We start from the raw sequence: 23,110 nt of genomic DNA on the forward strand, positions 1-23,110 counted from the left end.
CCGCCAGTATCATCACCAACACTTTTACGTCCACATTCAGAAGTGATATGGGCCGATACGACCCACACTCCGTCGGACTCTTATCTTTTTTTAGTAACAGGGAAATCGACGCCTGCCCCAAGGTTTGCGGCAACACCCCCTTCCCTATCGCCTCCTCAAACATCCCCACCATCAGGGGTGCCAACCTATCCTTAAATTTTTTATAATATTCCACCGGAAACCCATCCGGCCCTGCCACCTTCCCCGACTGCATCCTCCCAATCGCATCCTTTATCTCCTGCTCCACTATTGCTCCTTCTAATGTAGCCCTGTCCCCCTCCCCTAGCCTCGGGTACTCCAACCCATCTAGAAATTCCTGCATCTCACGGTCTCCCCCGAGTGGCTCTGACTTGTACAACCTCTCATAAAACTCCTCAAAAACCTTGTTAATCAGCACTGGGGCCACCACCAACTTCCCTGCCCTATCCTTCACCTGAAGAATTTCCCTTGCCGCTGCCTCCCTCCGGAGCTGACCTGCTAACATACACCCCGCCTTATCTCCATGTTCATAAACTGCACCCCTTGCTCGTCTCAGTTGGCGCACCGCCTTCCTGGTGGACAGTCGGTCGAAGCTCGCTTGTAGTTCCTTCCTCTTTTCCAGCTTCGCTGGGTCCCCATCCTCTGCATACCTCCTATCTACCTCCAACATCTCATCTATTACCCTCTGCCGCTCAAACCTCTCCTCTTTATCCACCCTGGCCTTAAACGAAATTATCTCATCCCTCACCACTACCTTTAGAGCCTCCCAGACGACTGTCTTCGACACCTCACCCGTACAATTGAAACCTACATATTCCTTAATTACCTTTTCAATTTTCTCACAGAACACTTGGTTCCCCAAAAGCCAGTTTCCACCCCGGTCTCTGCGCTGCCCCCTTCTCCAGCACCATATCCACCCAATGTGGAGCGTGATCTGACACTGCAATTGCAGAGTATTCCGACCCCTTGACTCCAGCCAGCAAAGCCTTCCCCACCACAAAAAAGTCGATCCACGAGTATATCTTATGGACCGCTGAGAAAAACGAATACTCCCGTTCCCTTGGGTGCAGGAACCTCCAAGGGTGCAGGAACCTCCAAGGGTCCACCCCTCCCATTTCCACCATTAGCCCAGCCAGTGCCTTCGCCCCCCACTGATGGGACCAGCGAGCGCGGCCATGATCTGTCCAACCTTGGCTCCTGCACCAAGTTCCAGTCCCCCCCCCACAATCAGCTCATGCGTGTCCAAGTCGGGAATAGCCCCAAACACCTTCCTCGCGAATCCCACATTGTCCCAATTGGGACTGTATACACTTAACAGCGCCACTAATCTCCCCTCCAGTGCCCCTGTCACAATCACATATCTACCCCCCTGATCTGCCACCACCTTCTCCATCTGGAAGCGTACCCTTTTGCTGACCAGCACCGCTACCCCTCAAGCCCTTCCATCAAATCCGGAGTGAAACACTTGGCTAATCCAGCCCTTTTTAAGTCTCACCTGGTCCTTCACCCGCAAGTGAGTCTCCTACAGCATTGCTACATCGGCTTTCAAACTTTTAAGATGTGCAAGCACCCTTGACCTCTTGACCGGACCTCCTAGTCCTCTCACGTTCCACGTGATTATCCTTACTGGGGGTCTCTCACCCCCCCCCCCCCCCCCCACCCTTTCTTATCCACCATCACCATACCACCGGGCCCTGCCCCATAAGCCTGACCCGCCCCGGTCCATTGTTAACATCGAACCCCTCCCAAGAACCCCCCCCTACAAAAACATCCCCCAACATCCATCCCTCCACCCCCTCTTGCTCGCCTCGTAGGCCCATTGAAGCCTGCTATCCAGGCTCCAACGTCCGCAGTCCTCCTCTCACCTCACCCCCGTTCACTAACTGACTTTAGTTAGCTAGCGCGGGTGGCTTCTCCCGCCAAGACCTCTCGCCCCCCCCTTCCGCCCAGTCCCAGAGAAAGAAACACCTAAACAAACCCAACAATCCAACCCCGACAATTCACTAACATAACATTTAACCGTCGCAACACAGAACGCCATTAACTTGAACTCTGTAACTATGCAAAGAGAAGTAAATTTCAATACAAATCAGTAAAAAGAAAGTTGTAACATTTGTACATTTTCCAGCCGCTCAAACACAGTCCACAGTCTCTCTTCCAGTTCCGCTCTTCACACGTCTGTCCCAAGCCTTCTGCCCTCACGAACGCCTCAGCTGTCTCAAAATAAAAGTCTTTGGCGTTATATGTTACTCTCAACTTCGCCAGGTACACCACACCAAATCGCACCCCCTTCTTGTACAAAGCCGCCTTCACTCGCCCAAACGCCGCTCGTCTTTTTGCCAACTCCACCGTCCAGTCCTGGTAGATCCGAACTGCAGTACCATCCCACAGCAACTCACGCTCCTGCTTCGCCCAGCTTAATACTTGCTCCTTCATGCAAAACTTATGGAAGCAGATAATTACTGCCCTTGGCGGCTCGTTCACTTTGGGCTTCGGCCTTCATGACCGATGAGCCCGGTCTAGCTCGTACAGGGTGGGGCTCTCACCCTCCCCCATCAGCTCCGCCAACTTCTTAGTGAAGTATTGCGTTGGCCTTGGGCCCTCTGTCCCTTCGGGCAAGCCCACAATTCTCAAATTGTGCCGCCTTGAGCGGTTTTCCAAGTCTTCCAGCTTTGCTCGGGGTCCTCTGTTAACCTCCACCACTCTCCGCAACTCGTCCCCCATCGAGGTGACCTGGTCGCTGTGTCGTGTCACGGCCTCCTCCACCTCCTCGCTCACCTCGGCCGATGCCTTTGCCACCTCCACCCTCATCAGGCCGATTGCCTCCTCCAACAATGACCTCAACACGACCGCCATCTCTTTCCTCAAGACCTCCATGTGCCTCACCAAATGTTTTTCCAGCTCCACCACCATCACCTCGGTCATCTTCTCCACCGTAAGTAGTGCGGCCCAACCTTGCAGTTCGGCTTCCGCCATCCTGTCAACACTTTTGCTCGTCTTCTCCTTCGGCTGCGAACCATCGTTTCATCCTTTCTTCGACACTGCTCTTCGCATCCTTTAGCGGCTTATTGTTTTTTATCTTCTTTCCTTTCTCCTCTCTCCCCCTTCACCCTCCTGCCCTTCATCAATCTGACATTCTTCTTTTTTGAAAAAAAAAGGGGGGGGGGGGGAAGAAAAAAAAAAACTTTTACCAAACTTCCTTAAATCTTCTTTCTTTATCCTCTGCATTCACCTGGGACCAGGCTTCAACCTTCTTTCTTCTTCCTAGGTGGGAGCCAGCCGACGTGGAGCACCCTCCGTTCATGGTGCCCTGGTCTCGGGCCTGCCGCCTCGGCCTCCTCATAGCTCCGTCCCCGCTGCTCTGAACTGCCGCGCCGGGCCCGGAGCCCCCCGCCACCCGCGCGGGGTTCTTCGCCGTTTTTTAAACCGGCCCCGCTGGCTGCTCGTGGCGGCCCCAATGGCCGACGATAGTTGGGGGGGCGCGTGAAGACTCGGGGATTTCCCCACCGGCGGGAGCTCTTGTTGCTGCGGCCGTCCTGCTCGCCCACGCCACCGAAAGTCCACCTACTTCATACTTAAGAGCTTTGTCTTGATTCAATAAATGCAGATGCAAAGGAGAAAAAATAGCAAGATCCTATAGTAGAGCAGTGTTCTCAACAAAAATTTAAGCTTACAAATTGGAAAAGCTTTAGATTAAAAATATACATTTTTAATTTCAAAGAAAACCGTGCTGTGTATGCTCGACATCTTTTATCCATGATGCACAAGCCTGCAACTGCCTCAAATTGAAGTGCCACTAAGGGCCCAAGATGATTGTGAAGGGAAATGTAAGCATTTGTTGTACCATCAATAGGGACATGTTTTGCAAAGTATGCAAATACCCAGCACAGAGTACAGAAAAAACTCAGAACAGTGAAAGAAAAAGAGAACAAATAGAGGTCTCCTTGCATCAGATAATACAAATTGGATATATAATTGATGTTCCATCAAGCTGAAAACATATGACACAATATTGCCTCATATCAATTAGACTTGAAGCATCACATTAAGACTTTGCCCTGTTGTATAATTAAATTCACGAACAAGAGGCATAATGTTTAGCATGGGGCAGGACAAGGATTTTTAACGAGCTGCATTTTTATACAAAGCAGTGCTCCAGCATGTGCAGTAATTTGCTTTTATCTTAGTGCTGATACCTTGCCTGAAGTAGTTTTCCAGATTTCTTTTGGTTGTATAGTATAAGAGGAATCTTGTTGCTGATGACTATTGATAAGAATATAAAGCATAAACCTGCACATGCTGGAAATCTGAAATGAACACAAAATGCTGGACATTCAACAGATGAAAGATAAGGAAATATCTAGTATTGCTATCAGAATGATTTTCAAAGCAGCCATGTGGTATATCTGAAGTGTGATCAAATGATAACCTCAAAATAGAACAAGCGCCAAGGTAAAGTATTTTTTGCAAATAGCTGGTGTAAAGTGAAAACCTGTTTTCAAATCACAGAATCCCGAACAAGAGGCATAATTTTAAAAGTTTCACTAAAAATACATATTTTAATTTTTCATTGTTTCTACGACATTAAATGCCAGAAGGGCTAGGGAGTAAACATGCAGTTACCCTACAAACCAATGGTCAATTTTCATTCTCACTGAATCTCAGGGAATAGTTTCTCTTCCTGATTCTTGTCAAGTGATGATCCAATATTTTCTCCATGTGGAATTCTCCATGCCATACTAATGCAAGAATTACTGCTATTGATTTAAAATTCGTAGTACAAGAGATTCATACCAATATTTGCAATCAGAAAAACATTGCAAACTCCCAAGGCTGAAACGTTAAACAACTGTTTTCTGAAAAATATCATGTTCAGCTCAAATGTTTCCAAGGTAATTTACCTTTCTTTGGTGCAGCCCGGGATGATGGACTGAAGAACTTTTTGACAGTCTGCACTTTTCTTTTTGTCTCATTTGTTTTTTTCTCCTCAAATTTAGAAAAAGTGAGTGATGGAGCCCCTTGACTGCTAGCATATGCAGCCTCTTCTTCACGCTGTAATCTATGGATTTAAAATATTCTGTTTTAGATTAGTAGGCAATACAGAAGCAAATATTCAGTGCATATTGCAGAGGGTCTCTAACATGGTGATAAACTAACCTTTAGGTAGAATTTAATTGCATTAAATATTTTCAACCTATTGCTAAACTAGGTGTCATAATACTGTCGTCAAAAAGTTCCACTTCAATTAAATAAAAAAGGAATTTTCACTGCAGACATATTAGGAAAAAACGTTATGTCCAGGAATTGCATGAAAAAGAAGCAAATGAGAGGAGACACCAACTGAAAAACATACCGGAGAAAACAATATCAAAAGAAATAACTGCATGAATTTAGTGGGAACATAGGTACAGGTCCAAAAGTAATAATACAAAATAATTTATCCTGCTGCCCAAAATGTCATATTGCACTTCACAATGTGGAATGTATTACATTCACTCAGTTTCATTTTTTGTTTGCATTGGTAACATTTTTTTAAAACTCAGCATAAACCAGGTTTTGGACCAAGGACAATTGTTCTGTGAAGCAAGTTACATTTGGCATATACAGAAAAATACATTTTTTGGATGGGATATTGGGTTGTGTTGTTCAAGGGATTAATTTGTCAAAAAATGAACATTAAGGATGAGAAAATAAAAGTCTCTGCCGGTAGATCTTAAATGTATAAAGGGTATTCCCAATGAAATACAGAATAATTAAAGTGGGAGCACTACCTTTCCGCAAACTCCCAGTCTTCCTGAATTTGTCGCTGCCTTGCTTTGCTGTATTCTTCTCTCCAACACTTGGAACAAAATCCTTGCCAAGCAGGATTGCCATAGTAACCACACCCTTTCTTACACAGCAATTCGGACTGATCCACATGGATTCCTCTACGCTCAGATTTCAAGCTCATCTTTCTATTGGAAGACAAAGCAAAGTTATAGAAAAGATAAACTTTGCCCCAAAGCTGGAAAGAAAGATCCAATCAGCATAAAACAGCTACGTAGATCTGATAAAGATCATTAAATAATTTACTCAAATGCCTTCACTGTACAACTTTTTTAATGTTTCATTATATAGGATATGCTTTATAAAAAAATGTATTTATTCAGATGAAACTAGAGATCGTTGAATTATTTTTTTTCCTCTTCCTTGTAGCTCTATTGGAAACAATAACATGTACATATTCAGGGTTCAGCTATCAAAATTAACCTTAGTGTTTTAACTTTTTAAAAATCACATGGAAAACATTTTAATATTCTCAAAGTGCTACAATTAGATACAGTATCTATATTTATATTGTAAAAGAGCATTATATGTCCTTAAGATTGTTATGCCGCTTTCAAGTAGTGCAAGCCGACATCGACTTATTTTGCTAGTGTCATGTGCTATTTCTCAGAGATTTAATTTTTAAAAATACATTTTTATTAAGTTTTTTTCATTTTTACAGATAATGCAACAAATCTTCAGGATTCGTACAGTACGATATAAATGTTTCAACATACAAAAAACGCTGTACAATTGGTTCCACCCAATTTTTAAACCTGGCACCCCCGTTTACACTAGGAGAAACGATCAACGGATCAAATGGAGAATGAGGGAAGAGAGGATAAAGCCAGAGTGAAGAGTGTGCAGTCAACAGCACCTTGCATCATGGGGGTTGCCTGGAATCAGAGCAAAGTAGTGTGCTTATTATGTATACTTGCCTGCGATTAAGACAGAATGAAATGTAGTTAGCTCTCAATGAATGGAGAGAATGGTCTCTCTCTGAGTCACAGATAGGAAACGGAGGTGCGTAAACATCAGTGGTAAACACCACTGTCACCTTCACAGCTACTGGGAACTGATATAAGTTGCAGTGTAGCTGCAGCAGCTGACAGATTTCAGTGAAGATCATACATATTGCCCCTCACTGAGGTTCAGGTAGGAGGATTGCTCCCAAAATATTCTGGGCAGATAAAAGAGTCATCCAGACTCTAAACATTAGCTCTCTTCTCTCTCCACTGATGCCGTCAGTACTGCTGAGATTGTCCAGTATTTTATGTTTTTGTTTCAGATTCCAGCAGGCGACTGCTTATGATTTCCTGTTGAACGCCCTTTTTTTCCCTTGCGTTCTCTTTCAACAGCTTGTCCTGCTCTGCATGGCCCTTGTTCAATGCTCAAGCAATGCCATATCCAAGGGGAATAAAGTGCCACGGATTCCATTTTTGACAATCAACACTGGTTAGCAATCAAACAGGATGACATGTGCAATTGTGCACTGAAAATATTCAAATATATCTCCTTCTGAATCAGACTATTTCAAAAGAATGCACCAAATCATGAAGATCATCAGGACAGGTACATATGTTAACCAAACCATACTGAAACAGAATGCTTGCAGTACTATTTCACCATTAGTGCATATTAATTTAAATTATCCTTTCAAAACTGAAGCAGAAACCAGCCTTGGATGTAATGTAACAGACGCTAGCAAACATAAAAAGGGTGAAAAAAGACCAAATCAGGCTCACTGGTGCTTTCACCCTATCCACTAAATGGTACAACCTATTGTCATGAGAATGTCACTTTAAGAAATGTTTGTCTGCTCATGTTACTGCCGTGGTGTCAAGAGTGTGGGTGGAGCTGGGCTGTCTGTCAGCTTTTAGTTTCACTTTGAGAAAAGCTTGTGCGTGTCTGTGTTTTTTGGTTTCGTTTTAATGTTGGAGCTGTAGCCAGCCAAAGAATGTGTAACGTTGATCTCTGCATGTAAAGACCATCTCTAGATCATTTGATGAATTCAGAGTGAAAACTGTTCTCAGTAGTGAATTTAATCCTGATGTGCTTCTGTTAAAAGTTCTCTTTTTAATGGAAAGTTTAAGGATTACTTCGTGTTGTATTCTTTGGGGGTTGTATTTGAATTGATGGTTGCTAAGATGTGCACTGTATGTTTTAAAAAGGTTAACTTGAGTTCATAGAATAAACATTGTTTTGCTCTAAAAAAATACTTTTCGATCTCTACTGTACCACATCTGTAGAGTGGGCCGTGTGCTCCCCATACCACAATCTATTGAAAGTTATGGGTCAGGTGAACTCCATAATATATTTTGGGGTTCTCTAAACCCTGGCCCATAACAAATTGGGGGCTCGAGAGGGATAAAAGTCTATCTATGGGATTGGCTTAGTGAACTTAAAGACAGTGAGGGGCCGCCACGAGCAGAAATGGCAGATGATTATTAGTTTAGAAATCAAAGCTTGGTTTCCAACATCAGTTTCAGCCTGTGAGAGCTAGAAATTGGGGACCAGAGAAATACTCAAGTGGTAGAGGCAAAGGTGATCTGATGGGAGATAATGAGAATGTATCGCAGATGAAAAGAGAATTCCAGAAGAGTGGAAAAGAAATGAAAAGTTTCAAATGTTTTCACTGTAATAAACTAGGCCATGTAAAGTCACAGTGTTGGTGGTTGAAGAAAAACACTGGGAAGGCTGATGTGGTAAAATAGGATAAGACAGTGGAGTTTGTTAAAGTGGTAAAGGAAAGCCCAAGTGAAGCGAAGGAGGTGCAAAAGACTGTACAGCCTGATCAAAGAAGGTGCCAGATTAAAGAATTTACTTGTGTGGGTAAAGTTTACGAATGTGTATCAGGAGGAGCAGGTAAAGAAGTCACAATTTTAAGAGATACGGGAGCTAGTCAATCTTTAATGGTAAGAGATGAGGAGTTATGTAGTTTGGGAAGAATATTGCCAGAAAAGGTGGTAATATGTGGAATTCAGGGTGAGAGGAGTAGTGTTCAATTATATAAAGATAAGGTTGGAAAGTCCAATGAAGAGTGGTGAAGTAGTAGCAGGAGTAACAGAGAAATTATCTTGTCCAGGAATACAGTTTATCTTGGGTAATGATATAGCTGGATCGCAGGTGGGAGTGATGCCTACTGTGGTTGACAAGCCAGTGGAAAATCAGACAACTGAAGGGTTGAAGGACGAATATCCTGGGATTTTTCCGGATTGTGTAGTAACAAGGTCGAAAAGTCACAGGTTAAGACAAGAGGAGAAATCAAAGAGGGAAGATGAAGTTGAAGTGCAATTATCAGAAACGATTTTTGATCAGATGGTTGAAAAAGAACAAGAACAGGTGGAGGATGAGGCGGATATTTTTAGTTCAGGAAAATTGGCGGAGTTACAACAGAAAGATGTAGAAGTAAAACAGATGTATAAGAAAGCATACACGGAAGAGGAATCTGAGTGTATACCAGAGTGTTATTACCATAAAAGCGATGTCTTGATGAGAAAATGGAGACCATTACATATGCAGGCAGATGAAAAGTGGCAGAAGTTCAGCAAGTAGTATTGCCAGTAGGGTATAGAAAGGAGGTGTTGCGAGTTGCACATGAGGTACCAGTGGGAGGTCACTGGGGGTAAGGAAAACTCCAGCTAAAATACAAAAACATTTTTATTGGCCTGGACTACATAAAGATGTAGTTAAATTTTGTCAATCATGTCACATGTCAAGTGATAGGGAAACCTCAAGCAGCGATAAAACCAGTGCCCTTATTACCCATTCCAGCATTTGAGGAACCTTTTACAAGGGTCCTAATTGATTGCGTAGGACCACTTCCTAAAACGAAAAGTGGGAATCAATATCTTTTGACTATAATGAATGTGTCTACTAGGTTTCCAGAGGCCATTCCAGTACATAATATTACAGTTAAAAAGATTGTGGAGGAGTTACTTCAATTCTTTACTAGATGTGGACTACCCACAGAAATACAATCGGATCAAGGAACAAATTTTACTTCAAAGTTATTCAAAGAAGTTATGGATAGCTTAGGAATAAAACAATTTAACTCAACTGCGTACCATCCAGAATCGCAGGGAGCGTTAGAAAGGTGGCATCAGACATTAAAGGCAATGTTGAGGGCTTATTGTCACGATTATCCAGAGGATTGGGATAAAGGAATTCCATTCATACTGTTTGCAATTAGGGATGCACCTAATGAGTCAACCAAATTCAGTCCTTTTGAACTCATTTTTGGTCATGAGGTGAGAGGACCACTGAAATTGATTAAGGAAAAATTGGTATGTGAGAAATCGCAAATTGCATTATTGGATTACGTGTCAAATTTTAGGGAACGATTAAATAAAGCAGGTGAATTGGCTAGACAACATTTAAAAGTTGCACAAAATGTGATGAAACGGGTAGTGGACAAGAAATCCAAAGTTTGTAGTTTTGCCAGTGGAGATAACGTTTTAGTATTGTTACCAGTGTTAGGTGAACCTTTAAAAGCAAGGTTTTGTGGACCTTATCAAATTGAAAGGAAATTAAGTGAGGTGAATTGTGTGGTAAGAACGCCGGATAGAAGGAAAACTCACCGAGTGTGTCATGTGAATATGCTTAAAAGGTACTTTGAAAGGGAAGGAGAGAAAAAGGAGGGGGTTTTAATGATTCTGACTCAAAGTGACGAACCAAATCCAGACGACTATGAATTTGACATACGTCAAATTAAATTGGAAAATGAGGACGTTCTTAAATATTGGGATAAATTGTTGAGTTACCTTCCAGAGGAAAAACGGACTGACCTGAAAGAGTTATTGATATCACATGGGCAAGTTTGTCGAGATAAATTGTGAAGTACTAAAATGGCTACACGTGATGTAGATGTGGGAAATGCTGGTCAAATCAAACACATCCATATAGACTTAACCCTTTAAAATTGGCACAGGTTAACAAAGAGATTGAGAGTATGCTTAAAAATGGCATAATTGAAGTGGGTTGCAGCCAATGGGGCTCACCCATAGTGATGGTACCTAAACCAGACGGTACCCAACGGTTCTGTGTGGCTATAGAAAGGTTAATGCAGTTACAAGAACGGACTCTTATCCTATCCCACGTTTGGAGGATTGCATTGAGAAAGTGGGACAATCAGCTTTTATTTCCAAATTGGATTTACTACTGGCAGGTATGTTTATCCAAAAGGGCGAAGGAGATTTCAGCTTCTGTAACTCCAGATGGTATATACCAATTCAAAGTTATGCTATTTGGCATGAAAAACGCCCCAGCCACATTTCAACGGTTAACTAACAAAGTTGTTTCAGGATTACCAAATTGTGCAGTATACATCAACGATCTGGTAATTTTCAGCCAGGCATGGAAAGAACATTTAAAACATCTGATGGAGTTATTCAATCGACTTCAGGAGGCGGGTTTGGTGATAAACCTAGCCAAAAGTGAATTTGGAAAAGCCCAAGTCACTTTCCTTGGCCATACAATCGGACAGGGTCAAATGGTCACACGGGATGTGAAAACAAAGTTATTGGGGAGTTTCCAATACCCTTGACACAACGGGAAATAATGTGATTTCTTGGTATGAGTGGATTTTACCGGAAATTTGCACCGAATTTTCGTAGTGTGATCGTTCCACTGACAGACTTGCTCAAGAAGTGTAACAAATTCCAGTGGACAGCGGAGTGTCAACAGGCATTTGACGGCCTGAAGGCGTTGTTAACTAGGACCCGGGGGCACAGCCAAAGAATAAAAGGGAGTCACTTTAGAACAGAGATGAGGAGAATTTTCTTCAACCAGAGAGTGGTGGGTCTGTGGAATTCATTGCCACAGAGGGCAGTGGAGGCCGGGACGTTGAGTGTCTTTAAGATAGAAGTTGATAAATTCTTGATTTCTCGAGGAATTAAGGGCTATGGAGAGAGAGCGGGTAAATGGAGTTGAAATCAGCCATGATTGAATGGTGGAGTGGACTCGATGGGCCGAATGGCCTTACTTCCACTCCTATGTCTTATGGTCAACCACTGCTCCTGTGTTAGCCATTCCAAATTATTCAAAACCATTCAAAGTGGCGGTTGATGCCGGTGATGTGGGCGTAGGTACGGTGCTTCTCCAAGACGACGACGACGAAGGGCTAGAGCGGCCTATTGGTTATTTTTCAAAGAAATTGAATTCTCACCAGAAAACGTATTCAACGATTGAGAAGGAGACTTTGAGTTTGGTTCTCGCTTTGCAACATTTTCACATTTATGTGACTAGCAATCCGTCTGACACCATTATATATACTGATCATAATCCGTTGACTTTTTTGGAGCGATTCTGGAATAACAATGCAAGGCTGTTTCGCTGGAGTTTATTGTTATAGCCATTTCATGTAAAAATAGTACATGTGGCAGGACGAGAAAACGTGATAGCCAATGCCGTGTCACGAATGTGATGAATAGAAAAAGGTTCGGTGGAGGAAAAAAAAAATGGAATATATAATTATGCCTGTTTGCGTGTTGTTTTTTGAAACGAAAAAGCATATTTACTGTGTGCATTTCTTAAAGGACAGTGAAAAGGTGAAAAATGAAATCATCTTGAAGTTGATGGGGGTTTTTTTCTTTGGGGGAGGGGGGGGTGTTATGAGAATGTCACTTTAAGAAATGTTAGTCTGCTCAAGTTATTGCAGTGGTGTCAGAGTGTGGGTGAAGCTGGGCTGTCAGCTTTTAGTTTCACTTTGAGAAAAGCTTGGGTATGACTGAGTTTTTTGGTTTTGTTTTAGTGTTGGAGCTGCAGCCAGCCAAAGAACGTGTAATGTTGTTCTCTCTGCCATGTAAAGACTATCTGTAGATCATTTGGTGAATTCAGAGTGATAACTTCTCAGTAGTGAATTTAAACCGGGTGTGCTTCTGTTAAAAGTTTTTTTTTTTTAAATGTCTTATGGAAGTTAAAAGGAAAGTTGAAGGATTACTTTGTGTTGTATTCTTTGGGGGTTGTATTTGAATTTGGTTGCTAAGATGTTCACTGTATATTTTAAAAAGGTTAACTTGAGTTCATAGAATAAACATTGTTTTGCTTAAAAAAATACTTTTCGATCTCTGCTGTACCACACCTGTACAGTGGGCCGTGTGCTCCCCATACCACAATCTATTAAAAGTTGTGGGTCAGGTGAACTCCATGATACATTTTGGGATTCTCTAAACTCTGGCCCATAACACTATACCCTACCCTCCTGAACTTCTAATGCCCAGAGAGGAAAAAGAGGGATAAAATGACCTTTCCTCCAACATTAGGTTGGATGTTCATTGATGATTTCACACTGTTCAGTACGATTTGCAACTCCTTATAAACTGAAGCTGCTATGTCCATATGCAACAAGACCTGTACAATAATCAGGTTGGTCAGTGGGGGTCAGTTTAGCTCATTTGGCTAGGCAGCTGGTTCGTGACGCAGAGCAAGGTCAGCAGCAGCAAAGGTCAATACCGGCTGAGGTTATTCATGAAGGCCTGCCTTCTCAACCTTGCTCCTCATCTGCGGTGTGGTGATCCTCAGGTTAAATCACCACCAGTCAGCTCTCCCCCTCAAAAAGGGGAAAGTAGCCTATGGTCATCTGGGACTATTGCCACTTTATCTTTACAATAGTCAGACTTGGGTTAAGTGGCAAGTAATGTTCACACCACCCAAGTGCCAGACAATGCCAACTCCAACAACAGAAAATCTAATAATCTCTCCATGACATTCAATGGCATTTCCATTGCTGAATCCCCCACCATTCACATCCTTATGGCTACGATTAACAAGAAACTGAACCAGCACATAAATTCTGTGGCTACAAGAGGTCAGAGGCTGGGAATTCTGTGGGAGTAATTGATGACCTGATTTCTAAAAGCGGTCCACCATCATCAAAGCACAAGTCAGGAGTATGATGGAATACTTTTCACTTGCCCAGATGAGTGCAGCTCCAAAAATATTCAATAAGCTCTGCACTGTCTCGGAAAAAGCAGTTCATTTAATTGGTACCCCATCCACCATCTGAAACATTCATTCCCTCCACAACCAGCACACAGTGGCAGTGGTGTGTACCCTTCATAAGATGCACTGCAACAACACATCAAGGTTCCTTCGACAACACCTCCCAAATCGATGTCCTCTACTGCATAGATTTTTTTTTTTTATTTTTTTTTAAAAAGGTGCAGGCACACGTGAACACTACCAAGTACATGTTCCTTTCCAAGTCTCACACCATCCTAATTTGGAATTATATCGCCGTCATTCCTGGGTAAAACTCCTGGAATTCCCTCTCTAACAAGCACTGTGGGTGTATCTACATCACATGAACTATAACAGTTCAAGAAAGTGGCTCACCACCTTCTGCTCAAGAGCAATTAGAAATGGGCAATAAATGTTGCCAAGGGTGCTCACATTCCAAGAAGGATTTCTTTTTAAAAGATCAACAACTAAGGTGTTCTGGAACTTTTGACCATTTGTGCTAATTTTCCACCAAAAAAGATCTAGTTATTAAATTGCTTTATCATAAAATCAAGCTCACAATAGCTTTACAATTATTACTTTAGGCGGAACCAAAAGATTGGGGGTGTCACTGTGGAGCGAAGTGGATAGAGTGTATTCAAAGCAATTTCAACCAGTTTTCTTGGTGTTGCTGATCACATACCACTTGGCTGAGACATTAAAAGCAATGACTCAATGTTCCCGCTCCTACCGCTAAGGGGGATTCAGGACAGGGTAGTTTCCAGAGGGTGGGTAGAAGGGAGCGTCTCGGACATTTACAAGGAACTCATGGGGTCAGAGGAGACGCAGACCGAGGAGCTGAAGCGCAAGTGGAAGGAGGAGCTGGGAGGAGAGATAGAGGATGGTCTATGGGCAGACACGTTGCGTAGAGTCAACGCGTCCGCAACATGTGTCAGGCTAAGCCTGATACAATTTAAGGTCGTTCACCGGGCTCACATGACAGTGGCCCGGATGAGCAGATTCTTTGGGGTGGAAGACAGGTGTGCAAAATGTGCGGGAGGACCAGCGAACATGTCCACATGTTCTGGGCATGTCCGAAGCTTAGGAGATTTTGGCAGGGGTTTGCAGATGTCATGTCCACGGTATTAAAAACAAGGGTGGCGCTGAGTCCAGAGGTGGCGATTTTCGGGGTGTCGGAATACCCGGGAATCCAGGAGGAGAAAGAGGCAGACGTTCTGGCCTTTGCTTCCCTGGTAGCCTGGAGACGGATACTATTAGCTTGTAGGGACTCAAAACCCCCAAAGTCGGAGACCTGGCTATCGGACATGTCTAGCTTTCTCTGTTTGGAGAAAATCAAGTTCGCCTTGAGGGGGTCACTGTTGGGGTTCGCCCGGAGGTGGCAACTGTTCGTCAACTTCTTCGCGGAAAATTAATCGTCAGCAGAAGGGAGGGGGTTAGTTTAGCTTAGAGTAGCGGGTTAATAAAGGTGGGAAGTAAGGGAGGGAGACAGCTTTTGCACTATGTTTATAGTTTCATGTACATTGTTTATTGTGTTGTTGTTATACCAAAAATACCTCAATAAAATGTTTATTAAAAAAAAAGCAATGACTCATTTGGAATTACTTTAACCCAACTTGCCTATCAGAAAGAAAAATGTTGCGATCAGGTGCAATGGAATGCAATATCGGACAGGGTATAAAACCAGCATTTTACTCAATCCCATGGGTCATCCACCCAGCATATTAGGTTTGAAGTACCCTCATTATGCCAAGATGGCTCCATGAATATCAGAATGGTGTGGCGGAGTAGCGAGGGCAGTGAATTGTCCACTATATAGGTGAATCTGTGCTCAGGAAAAGAGTGCTGTCCATAAAGTAGACAACAGTCAAGTCAGATAAAATGATCTACTAAAAGAAAGTTAAAAAAGATGTAAGCAGTTTATTGCAAGATTAGTATTGAACAGAGGGTCTGAACAGAAAAGATACAAGAATGTACTATTTTGATGTCTCAAATAGTCAGCAATATAGACCGATTCCTGAATACATAGCGCAGGGATTGCTGATGAGAGTAATTAGTGCAACTGAACCAGGCAGAACATCCAAGATAAATCCAAAACTTGCAAACTGATAAAAGAGCTGGATGGGCAGCCACAATTTCAGAGTTAATGGTTCCTATTCTGGTTGGCAATCGCTTTATCAAGATTTTGACTAAAACTATGAAAGCAGGACATGCATGTCTTTTTTCGCAGAACATTGATACTCCAGAACCACTTGTAACAGAGGCATCTCAGCTCTCGCCAATACTAAAACACTAGAGGACAAACAACAAGTTCATTGCAAAAGAAAAAAAAAAGGAGTTTCCAATTTTCTGGATAAGGCCTGCAGCCAAAATTGTGAACAATAAACCAGTCACCTTGAAATACTTTGTGATATACAGATAGCAAGAAGGTAAAAATAGCCCATGAATGCTCCATAAGATTGAATATGCCTTTTGGTGCAACACGAATACTGGGAATTCACATTGCTCCTATATGAACAAGGAGCAGGAGGAGTAAGCCATTCAGCCCCTCAAGTCTGCTCTGCCATTTATTAAGATCATGGCTGACCTGATATTAACCTCAAATCTGCATCCCACCTACCCCGTATAACCCATCATCCCCTTGCTTACTGAACACGGAGTAATATAATAGTGACATTGTCCAATGTCAATCTCACTTCCAAATAAGCTACTGTGACATACAAGAGAATGTTTTGGACCAGTGAATCTCAACCAAGGCTTGGATTTAGAACCTGCTTGCTTCCATCTTTGATTAGGCTCAAATGTCATTTCCCTATTCCAATGCTTTATAACCCAGCCCGCATATGAGAAATGGCCCCTTGGACGAAGTGCTGTGTACAGGCAGTCCACGGACATACAACACAATTGGCTCCTGGAAATCACGTTATAAGTTGAAGCGTCATAAGTCAGAACCGATTTTCTCAAAGGAACAATGTTGAAAAGAGGGGGTTGATTAGTGAACCAAGGCCCAATACCCTATTTACTAGTTACCCATTTCTCTTTTCCAACTTCTCAGGTGTTTATGCTCGATATCTTGGTTAACGATATCACACTTTTTAACCAGTTTTCAGGATTTTTAATGGGTGAGAAAGTATTTTTGGGCTTTGTCGCCAATTTTGTTTGAACGGGAATCCATGTCCCCAATCGTTCCTCATGAAGGGCAACCTCCATCCCCAGGAATTTACTGTTCCCACTGATTTCAGACCACTACAGGACAGCTGTCGGGTCCAGCCAACTTGGCTTAGGCAACATTGGACAACGCTGGAGCCTGGCTTGGGCCAGTGAGTTGCAGAGAACTGGTCAGGTGCGGTGTTCCGAAATGATCAGCCAGAAAGCAGCTTCCATGTTGCTCCAGGTTACTCACCAGTCGTTCACCACTTGTCGTTGACATCTATGGTGCCAGTGACACAGCTGGTATGGGGCAGGCATGGGGCTCTTTCTCGCGATCCAACGATGCCATTCCCAGCCTGAATCAGACACACTGTTCCAGAGCATAAAGCATCAGAACACAGGCACCAGAATCTCACTATAATCAATGGGACAGTGTTGGTGGGGCAAGGCTACCTTTTAATAACGGCAAATCAGAGGGCGGTTTCTCTACTTCCCTGAGCTCATTTGGAGTCAGTGACGCAATATAATAAAAATATAAAAGATAGGTAGCGCAGAACGTTAATGTACATGCATGAACCTTTGAACCGGTTTGCTGGCATTGCATTATAAAGTTGAAACCCACGATGTAAAGTTGAAACATGTTGTCAATTTACAAATGTTGTAAGTACCGTTAGTCATAAAAATCCAAAGATGTGCAGGTTAGGGTGGATTGGCCATGATAAATTGCCCTTAGTGTCCAAAATTGCCCTTAGTGTTGGGTGGGGTTATTGGGTTATGGGGATAGGGTGGAGGTGTTGACCTTGGGTAGGGTGCTCTTTCCAAGAGCCGGTGCAGACTCGATAGGCTGAATGGCCCCCTTCTGCACTGTAAATTCTATGATAACTCGAGAGTCACAAATTCGAGTCAAGGACTGCCTGTATTAACAACAGCAGCATTTAACAATTTTTCACATCGGTGTAGTGAAGCCAAGGTGAACATGGACAGCAACTACCCAATTCCACTTTTAAATGTTTACGTGGAGCTGCTGGAAATTGCTGCTCCAATTACTTTTTAAAAGTGAGTGCTGATGAACTCAGTATTATTTTTCTTAAATCTTGGTCATAATCTTTTAATTGCCTCAAAATGTTCACAAATCATCAGCTTCCATCTCTTCCTACCTTTCTAATATAACCTCTTTGCACACTTAACCCATCTTGGACATTAGCACAGCGACAATACTACAAAAATACTTTGTTGGTTGGGAAGTACTTTGGGGCATCGTAAAATGTACACTTCATTATAAAATATTTTTGACCCACTATGTATTTAACAGAATTATAATGCTTATCTCAGTTCCAGTTCTAATTCGCACCCTAGATATTATCCTATTTTCTCATTACATGATGGGCCATGCAATATTTTCTTCTTTTGTTTTTTGAATTTAACAGTTATACACTCTTTGAGCATGGTTTCACAGTGTATCTGAATTCCTTGAAATGTTTACTATTGTAAGCAAATGCACGAGGATCATATGTAGGTATACACCCCTGAATATTAAAATAGTGAGTCATGCATGTCGACAGATCCATGGATGAAATACAAGTTACAACAGATCCTTGTTGCCATTGAGGCACCTGTCTCCTCAGCTGGCAACCCTAATGCGGATCTGATTGTGGAAATTTGACCAAAAGGAATAGTCCTTGTTTTCATGGAATGTCAGCATTTCTGGCTAGTCCAGCATTTGTTTACCCATCCCTAATTGTCCAGGTGGTGGTTAGGTGAGCCATTTTCTTGAACCGCTGCAGTCCAAGTGCTGTAGATATGTCCACAGTGCTGTTAGGAAGTGAGTGAATTTCAGGATTTTAATCCAGCGATAGTGAAGCAATGCTGATACAGTATCTCAATTTTTATTTTTTTTAATTAAGGGGCAAATTTAGAGTGGCCAATTCACCTACCTTGCACATCTTTGGGTTGCGGGTGAGATCCACGCAAACACGGGGAGAATTTGCAAACTCAACATGGACAGTGACCCAGGGCCGGGATTGAACCCAGGTCCTCAGCGATGTGATGCATGAGTGACTAACAGATTAGTAATTATAGATCCATCAGCTTAACTGATTCCATGGAAGTTATCCAGTCCAAATATTTACCTAGTGAACAACAGTTAAGCATGAAAATTCTGTCTGACCAACTGGTAATTTATTTTCGGATGTGTCAAACCAAATCAAATATGGCAAGTGTGACAACACTAGACAAAAGCAAACAAAAAATCTTTAGGACCACAAATATGTGAACGTACAAGCTTAGATGGGAGCAGTGCTTTTAAATGAAACTTATGCCAATATTATAAAATTAAAAACTTTAACTTTCTGTAGATTATTAAAGAAAGTGCCAAAATGTTTCCATTTCATAGTTGTTCAGAGAACAAAAGAAATTTTAAAACATACAGCTTTTTCTTTTCCATTTTCTGTCCCCAATTCCCTCCACTCTTCTGAAACTGGCGGTCATTGGTCCTGCTGTGGGTATTCTATCTGGTTACATAGGCTCTCCTTCTAAGTAGACTTAATGTGTTCTATTTTAGTGTTCTTTTTCTAAAAATCTTTTCAAACGCTGACTAAGATTGGAAAGACAAGGTAATTTATGAACCATTAAACTGCTTTATTATTGTAAACATAGCAAGTGAATATACAGAGCAATAATCATGCTCAGACTCACTTAATTCAAATTCAATCAGTATTAACTGACTTCACATAATTTTTTTTTAATGCACATGCTTCATAAAAGATAATTACAGCACAGGAGGCTGTTCGGCCATAATGTCCATGCTGGCCAATAACAGGAGTTAGTCCCACTTTTCCCTGGATCCCTTCCAAATCCTCTCTCTTTGGGCAACTATCCAATTCCCCTTTCGAAGCCAACTGAATTTGCCTCTACCAAACACAGGCATGTGTCTCCTTTCTTGAAGATGGTCACAATTAAGGCATCTTTGAGATCACCTGGCATGCTCTCTTCCTTCCAGACAAGGTTTCTAAGGATGTGGATTCTTGTCTACTACTGAGAGGAAGGTAGGCAGGGGGTTTGGGTCTTTCGAACCTGATGTAATATTACTGGCGGCGAATGTGGAGAAGATACGGAGCTGGGTCAGAGGGGCTGACTCCCAATGGATCAGAATGGAGGAGAGTTTGGGTAGGGGTCGGGATTGAAGGCGCTAGCGACAGCGCCGCTCCCCACGGCCCCGGGGAGATACTCAGGGAGTCTGGTAGTAATAGCTTTGTTGAGAATTTGGAGGCAGTTTCGACAGCACTTTGGGTTAGGGGCAGGGTCAAGGGAAATGCCGATTCGGGGGGAACCATAGATTTGAGCCAGGGAAGTGGGATGGAAATTTTCAGAGATGGGAGGAGAAAGGAATTAGGACACTAAAAGGTATGTTTCTTGGGGGTCATTTTGCAGGATTGAAGGAGCTTGGAGCGAAGTATGGGCCGGAGCAGGGGGAAATATGTAGATACATGCAGTTTCGAGACTTTGCCAGAAAGGCGAGAGCTTCCCAGTAGAGCCGGCTTCTGGAGGATTATTGGAAGGAGGTTTTTAGGGTATTCTCTAAAATGGTGCACGTGAAACTGGACCCGGGCCCTCGGGAGGCCATATTCGGGGGGAGGCCATATTCGGGGTGTCGGAACAGTCGGGGTTGGAAACGGGCGTGGAGGCAGATGTTGTAGCCTTCGCCTTGTTGGATTGCCTGAAGGCGGATCCTGTTAGGGTGGAGATCCTGTGCCCTGGTGTGGGGACATGCTGGAATTCTTGACGCTTGAAAAGGTCAAATTTGAATTGAGGGGAAGGATGGAGGGGTTCTACAATTCATGGGCGTTATTCATTATGCACTTTCGAGAATTGGATCACATCGAACTTCGGCGGCCGGGGGGGGGGGGGGGGGGGGGGGGGGGGGGGGGGGGGGGACTGTATGTGTTCATGGGGACTGTGGGACTTCCGGGTGCGGCTATGCAGAGCTAGGTCGCATATTCGGTAGCTCCCGCTTGGAACGGACTTTTGGGCTCTTTACAGGGCCCCCACGGCATTTGTTTGACATTTCCCGGTGTGGGAAGAAGACTGCAGCATTCCCCTGACAGTGTCTCCCAGGAATGTTATGTCTTTTGGCTACCAGACCCGGCAGAAACAGTAAAAGATTTGGCTTTGGCTGCAGGTTTAGACAAAAGCCTCTTCCAGCATGCAGGCGGGGGAAGGGCAAGCTTAAAGCTGCAATCTGACTTGACTCTATCAAAGGTGAATTCTAGCAGCAGAGGGAACAACTGTGAAAAGATCTACCAAGGCCATTGAAGAAGGAGGGACGAGGCTTCCGGTGGCGGCCATGGAGGAGTAGGTCGCGCATTCGGCAGCTCCCGTCTGGAACTGACTCTCAGACCTTTTTCAGGAGTTTCCATAGACTTTTTAAACGGACCAGAAGTGTAACGGCCAAAGGAGCGGCACTGGAGCAACAGGAGAAGCGAGGGAAAGAAAACAAAATGGCGGCGGCCAGGGACAAAGGGGAGCTGCAGGAGTTCATCAAGCGCTGCTTCGAGGAGCAGCGTGAGGAGATGCGCAAGGAGATGTTGGCGCCTATGCTTTCGGCAATTGAAGGACTCGGGATCACCCAGAAGGCCCACGAAGCTAAGATCCAGGAGGTACAGAAAAGAGTCAGTCAGAACGAGGACGAGCTCGTGGGCCTGGCGGTGAGAGTGGAGCAGAACGATGCGCTACACAAGAGGTGGGCGGGAAGACTCGAAGACCTGGCGAACAGGTCGAGGAGAAAGAATCTGCGAATCCTGGGTCTCCCTGAGGGAGTGGAGGGGGCTGATGCCGGGGCATACGCGAGCACGAGGCGATGATGGGCACGAAGGCCCCTTCGAGGCTGCTGGAGTTGGACGGGGCACATCGGGTGCTGGCGAAGAAGCCCCAGGCAAATGAGTCGCCAAGGGCGATGGTGGTGAGGTTCCACCGGTTCATGGACAGAGAGTGGGTCCTGAGATGGGCCAAGAAGGAGCGGAGCAGTAAGTGGGACAATGCAGAGATCCGAATATACCCGGACTGGAGCACGGAGGTTGCAAAGCGGAGAGCGGGTTTCAACCGGGCCAAAGCGGCGTTGTACCAGAAAGAAGTGAAATTCGGAATGCTGCAGCCAGCGCGACTGTGGGTCACATACAAGGGCTAACACTATTACTTCGAAACGCCTGACGAGGCGTGGACCTTTGTACAAGCCGAAAAGTTTGACTCTAACTGAAGGTTTGTGAGGGTGGGGGGGATGTTTTGGGGTTTGATGTGTGATGGTTGTTGTATTTAGGGGGTCAATCACGCGCAGGAAATGTTACATGGGCTGGGGGAGAGAGACAAGGCCGCGACAGGCAGGAAGGGGAACGAAGGAATGCATATGGATTGGGAGACTCCCACATGGGGAGGTCAATGGGACGGCGGGGGAAGCAGGCGTCAGCTGACTTACGGAGTGACATGGGGGAGCAAAAAAGCTAGACAGGGGTCTAGCGGGGGGGGGGGGGGGGGGGGGGGGGTAAAAAGGGTTGCTGCTGCACTGGCCGAAAGGGAATGGGACACAGAAGAGGTGGTCGGGACAGGGGTCCCCTCTCTGGGGGACTGGAGGGTGAGGGAGGCGTGGACACGGGACTGGCCCAGAAAAGGAGATGGCTAGTCGGCGGGGCGTGAGAGCCCCTCCAATCCGGCTGATAACTTGGAATGTGAGGGGCCTGAATGGGCCGGTGAAGAGGGCTCGAGTGTTCGCGCACTTAAAGAGACTGAAGGCGGACGTAGCCATGCTCCAAGAGACACACCTGAAGGTGACGGACCAGGTCAGGCTAAGAAAGGGATGGGTAGGACAGGTATTCCACTCGGGACTGGACGCGAAGAATAGAGGGGTGGCAATATTGGTGGGCAAGCGGGTGTCCTTTGAGGCCAAGACGATTGTAGCGGACAATGGAGGGCGATATGTAATGGTGAGCGGTAGGCTGCAAGGGACGTGGGTGGTGTTGGTAAACGTATACGCCCCAAACTGGGATGATGCAGGATTCATGAAGCGCATGATGGGGCACATTCCGGACCTGGAGATAGGAGGCCTGATAATGGGAGGGGACTTCAATACAGTGTTGGATCCAGCACTGGACCGCTCCAAATCAAGGACTGGAAAGAGGCCGGCGGCGGCCAA

At 44.2% G+C, this 23,110-nt stretch overlaps 1 protein-coding gene across 2 annotated transcripts in view; it reads right to left on the reverse strand.

Annotated features, from left to right (window-relative positions):
- The window catches only part of rabgef1 (RAB guanine nucleotide exchange factor (GEF) 1), a 69,537-nt gene that overhangs the window by 39,152 nt on the left and 7,275 nt on the right, over positions 1–23,110 (reverse strand). For both annotated transcript variants that reach the window (XM_072469503.1, XM_072469504.1), the window contains exons 2-3: positions 5,790–5,972; positions 4,920–5,077 (exon numbers count right to left, since the gene is read on the reverse strand). In XM_072469503.1, coding sequence (XP_072325604.1) covers positions 4,920–5,077; positions 5,790–5,968 — 337 coding nt within the window. In that variant the 5' untranslated portion in view covers positions 5,969–5,972. The remainder of the gene's footprint in view (positions 1–4,919; positions 5,078–5,789; positions 5,973–23,110) is intronic.

Source organism: Scyliorhinus torazame, chromosome 12, assembly GCF_047496885.1.
Source record: "Scyliorhinus torazame isolate Kashiwa2021f chromosome 12, sScyTor2.1, whole genome shotgun sequence".
Classification (NCBI taxonomy): domain Eukaryota; kingdom Metazoa; phylum Chordata; class Chondrichthyes; order Carcharhiniformes; family Scyliorhinidae; genus Scyliorhinus; species Scyliorhinus torazame.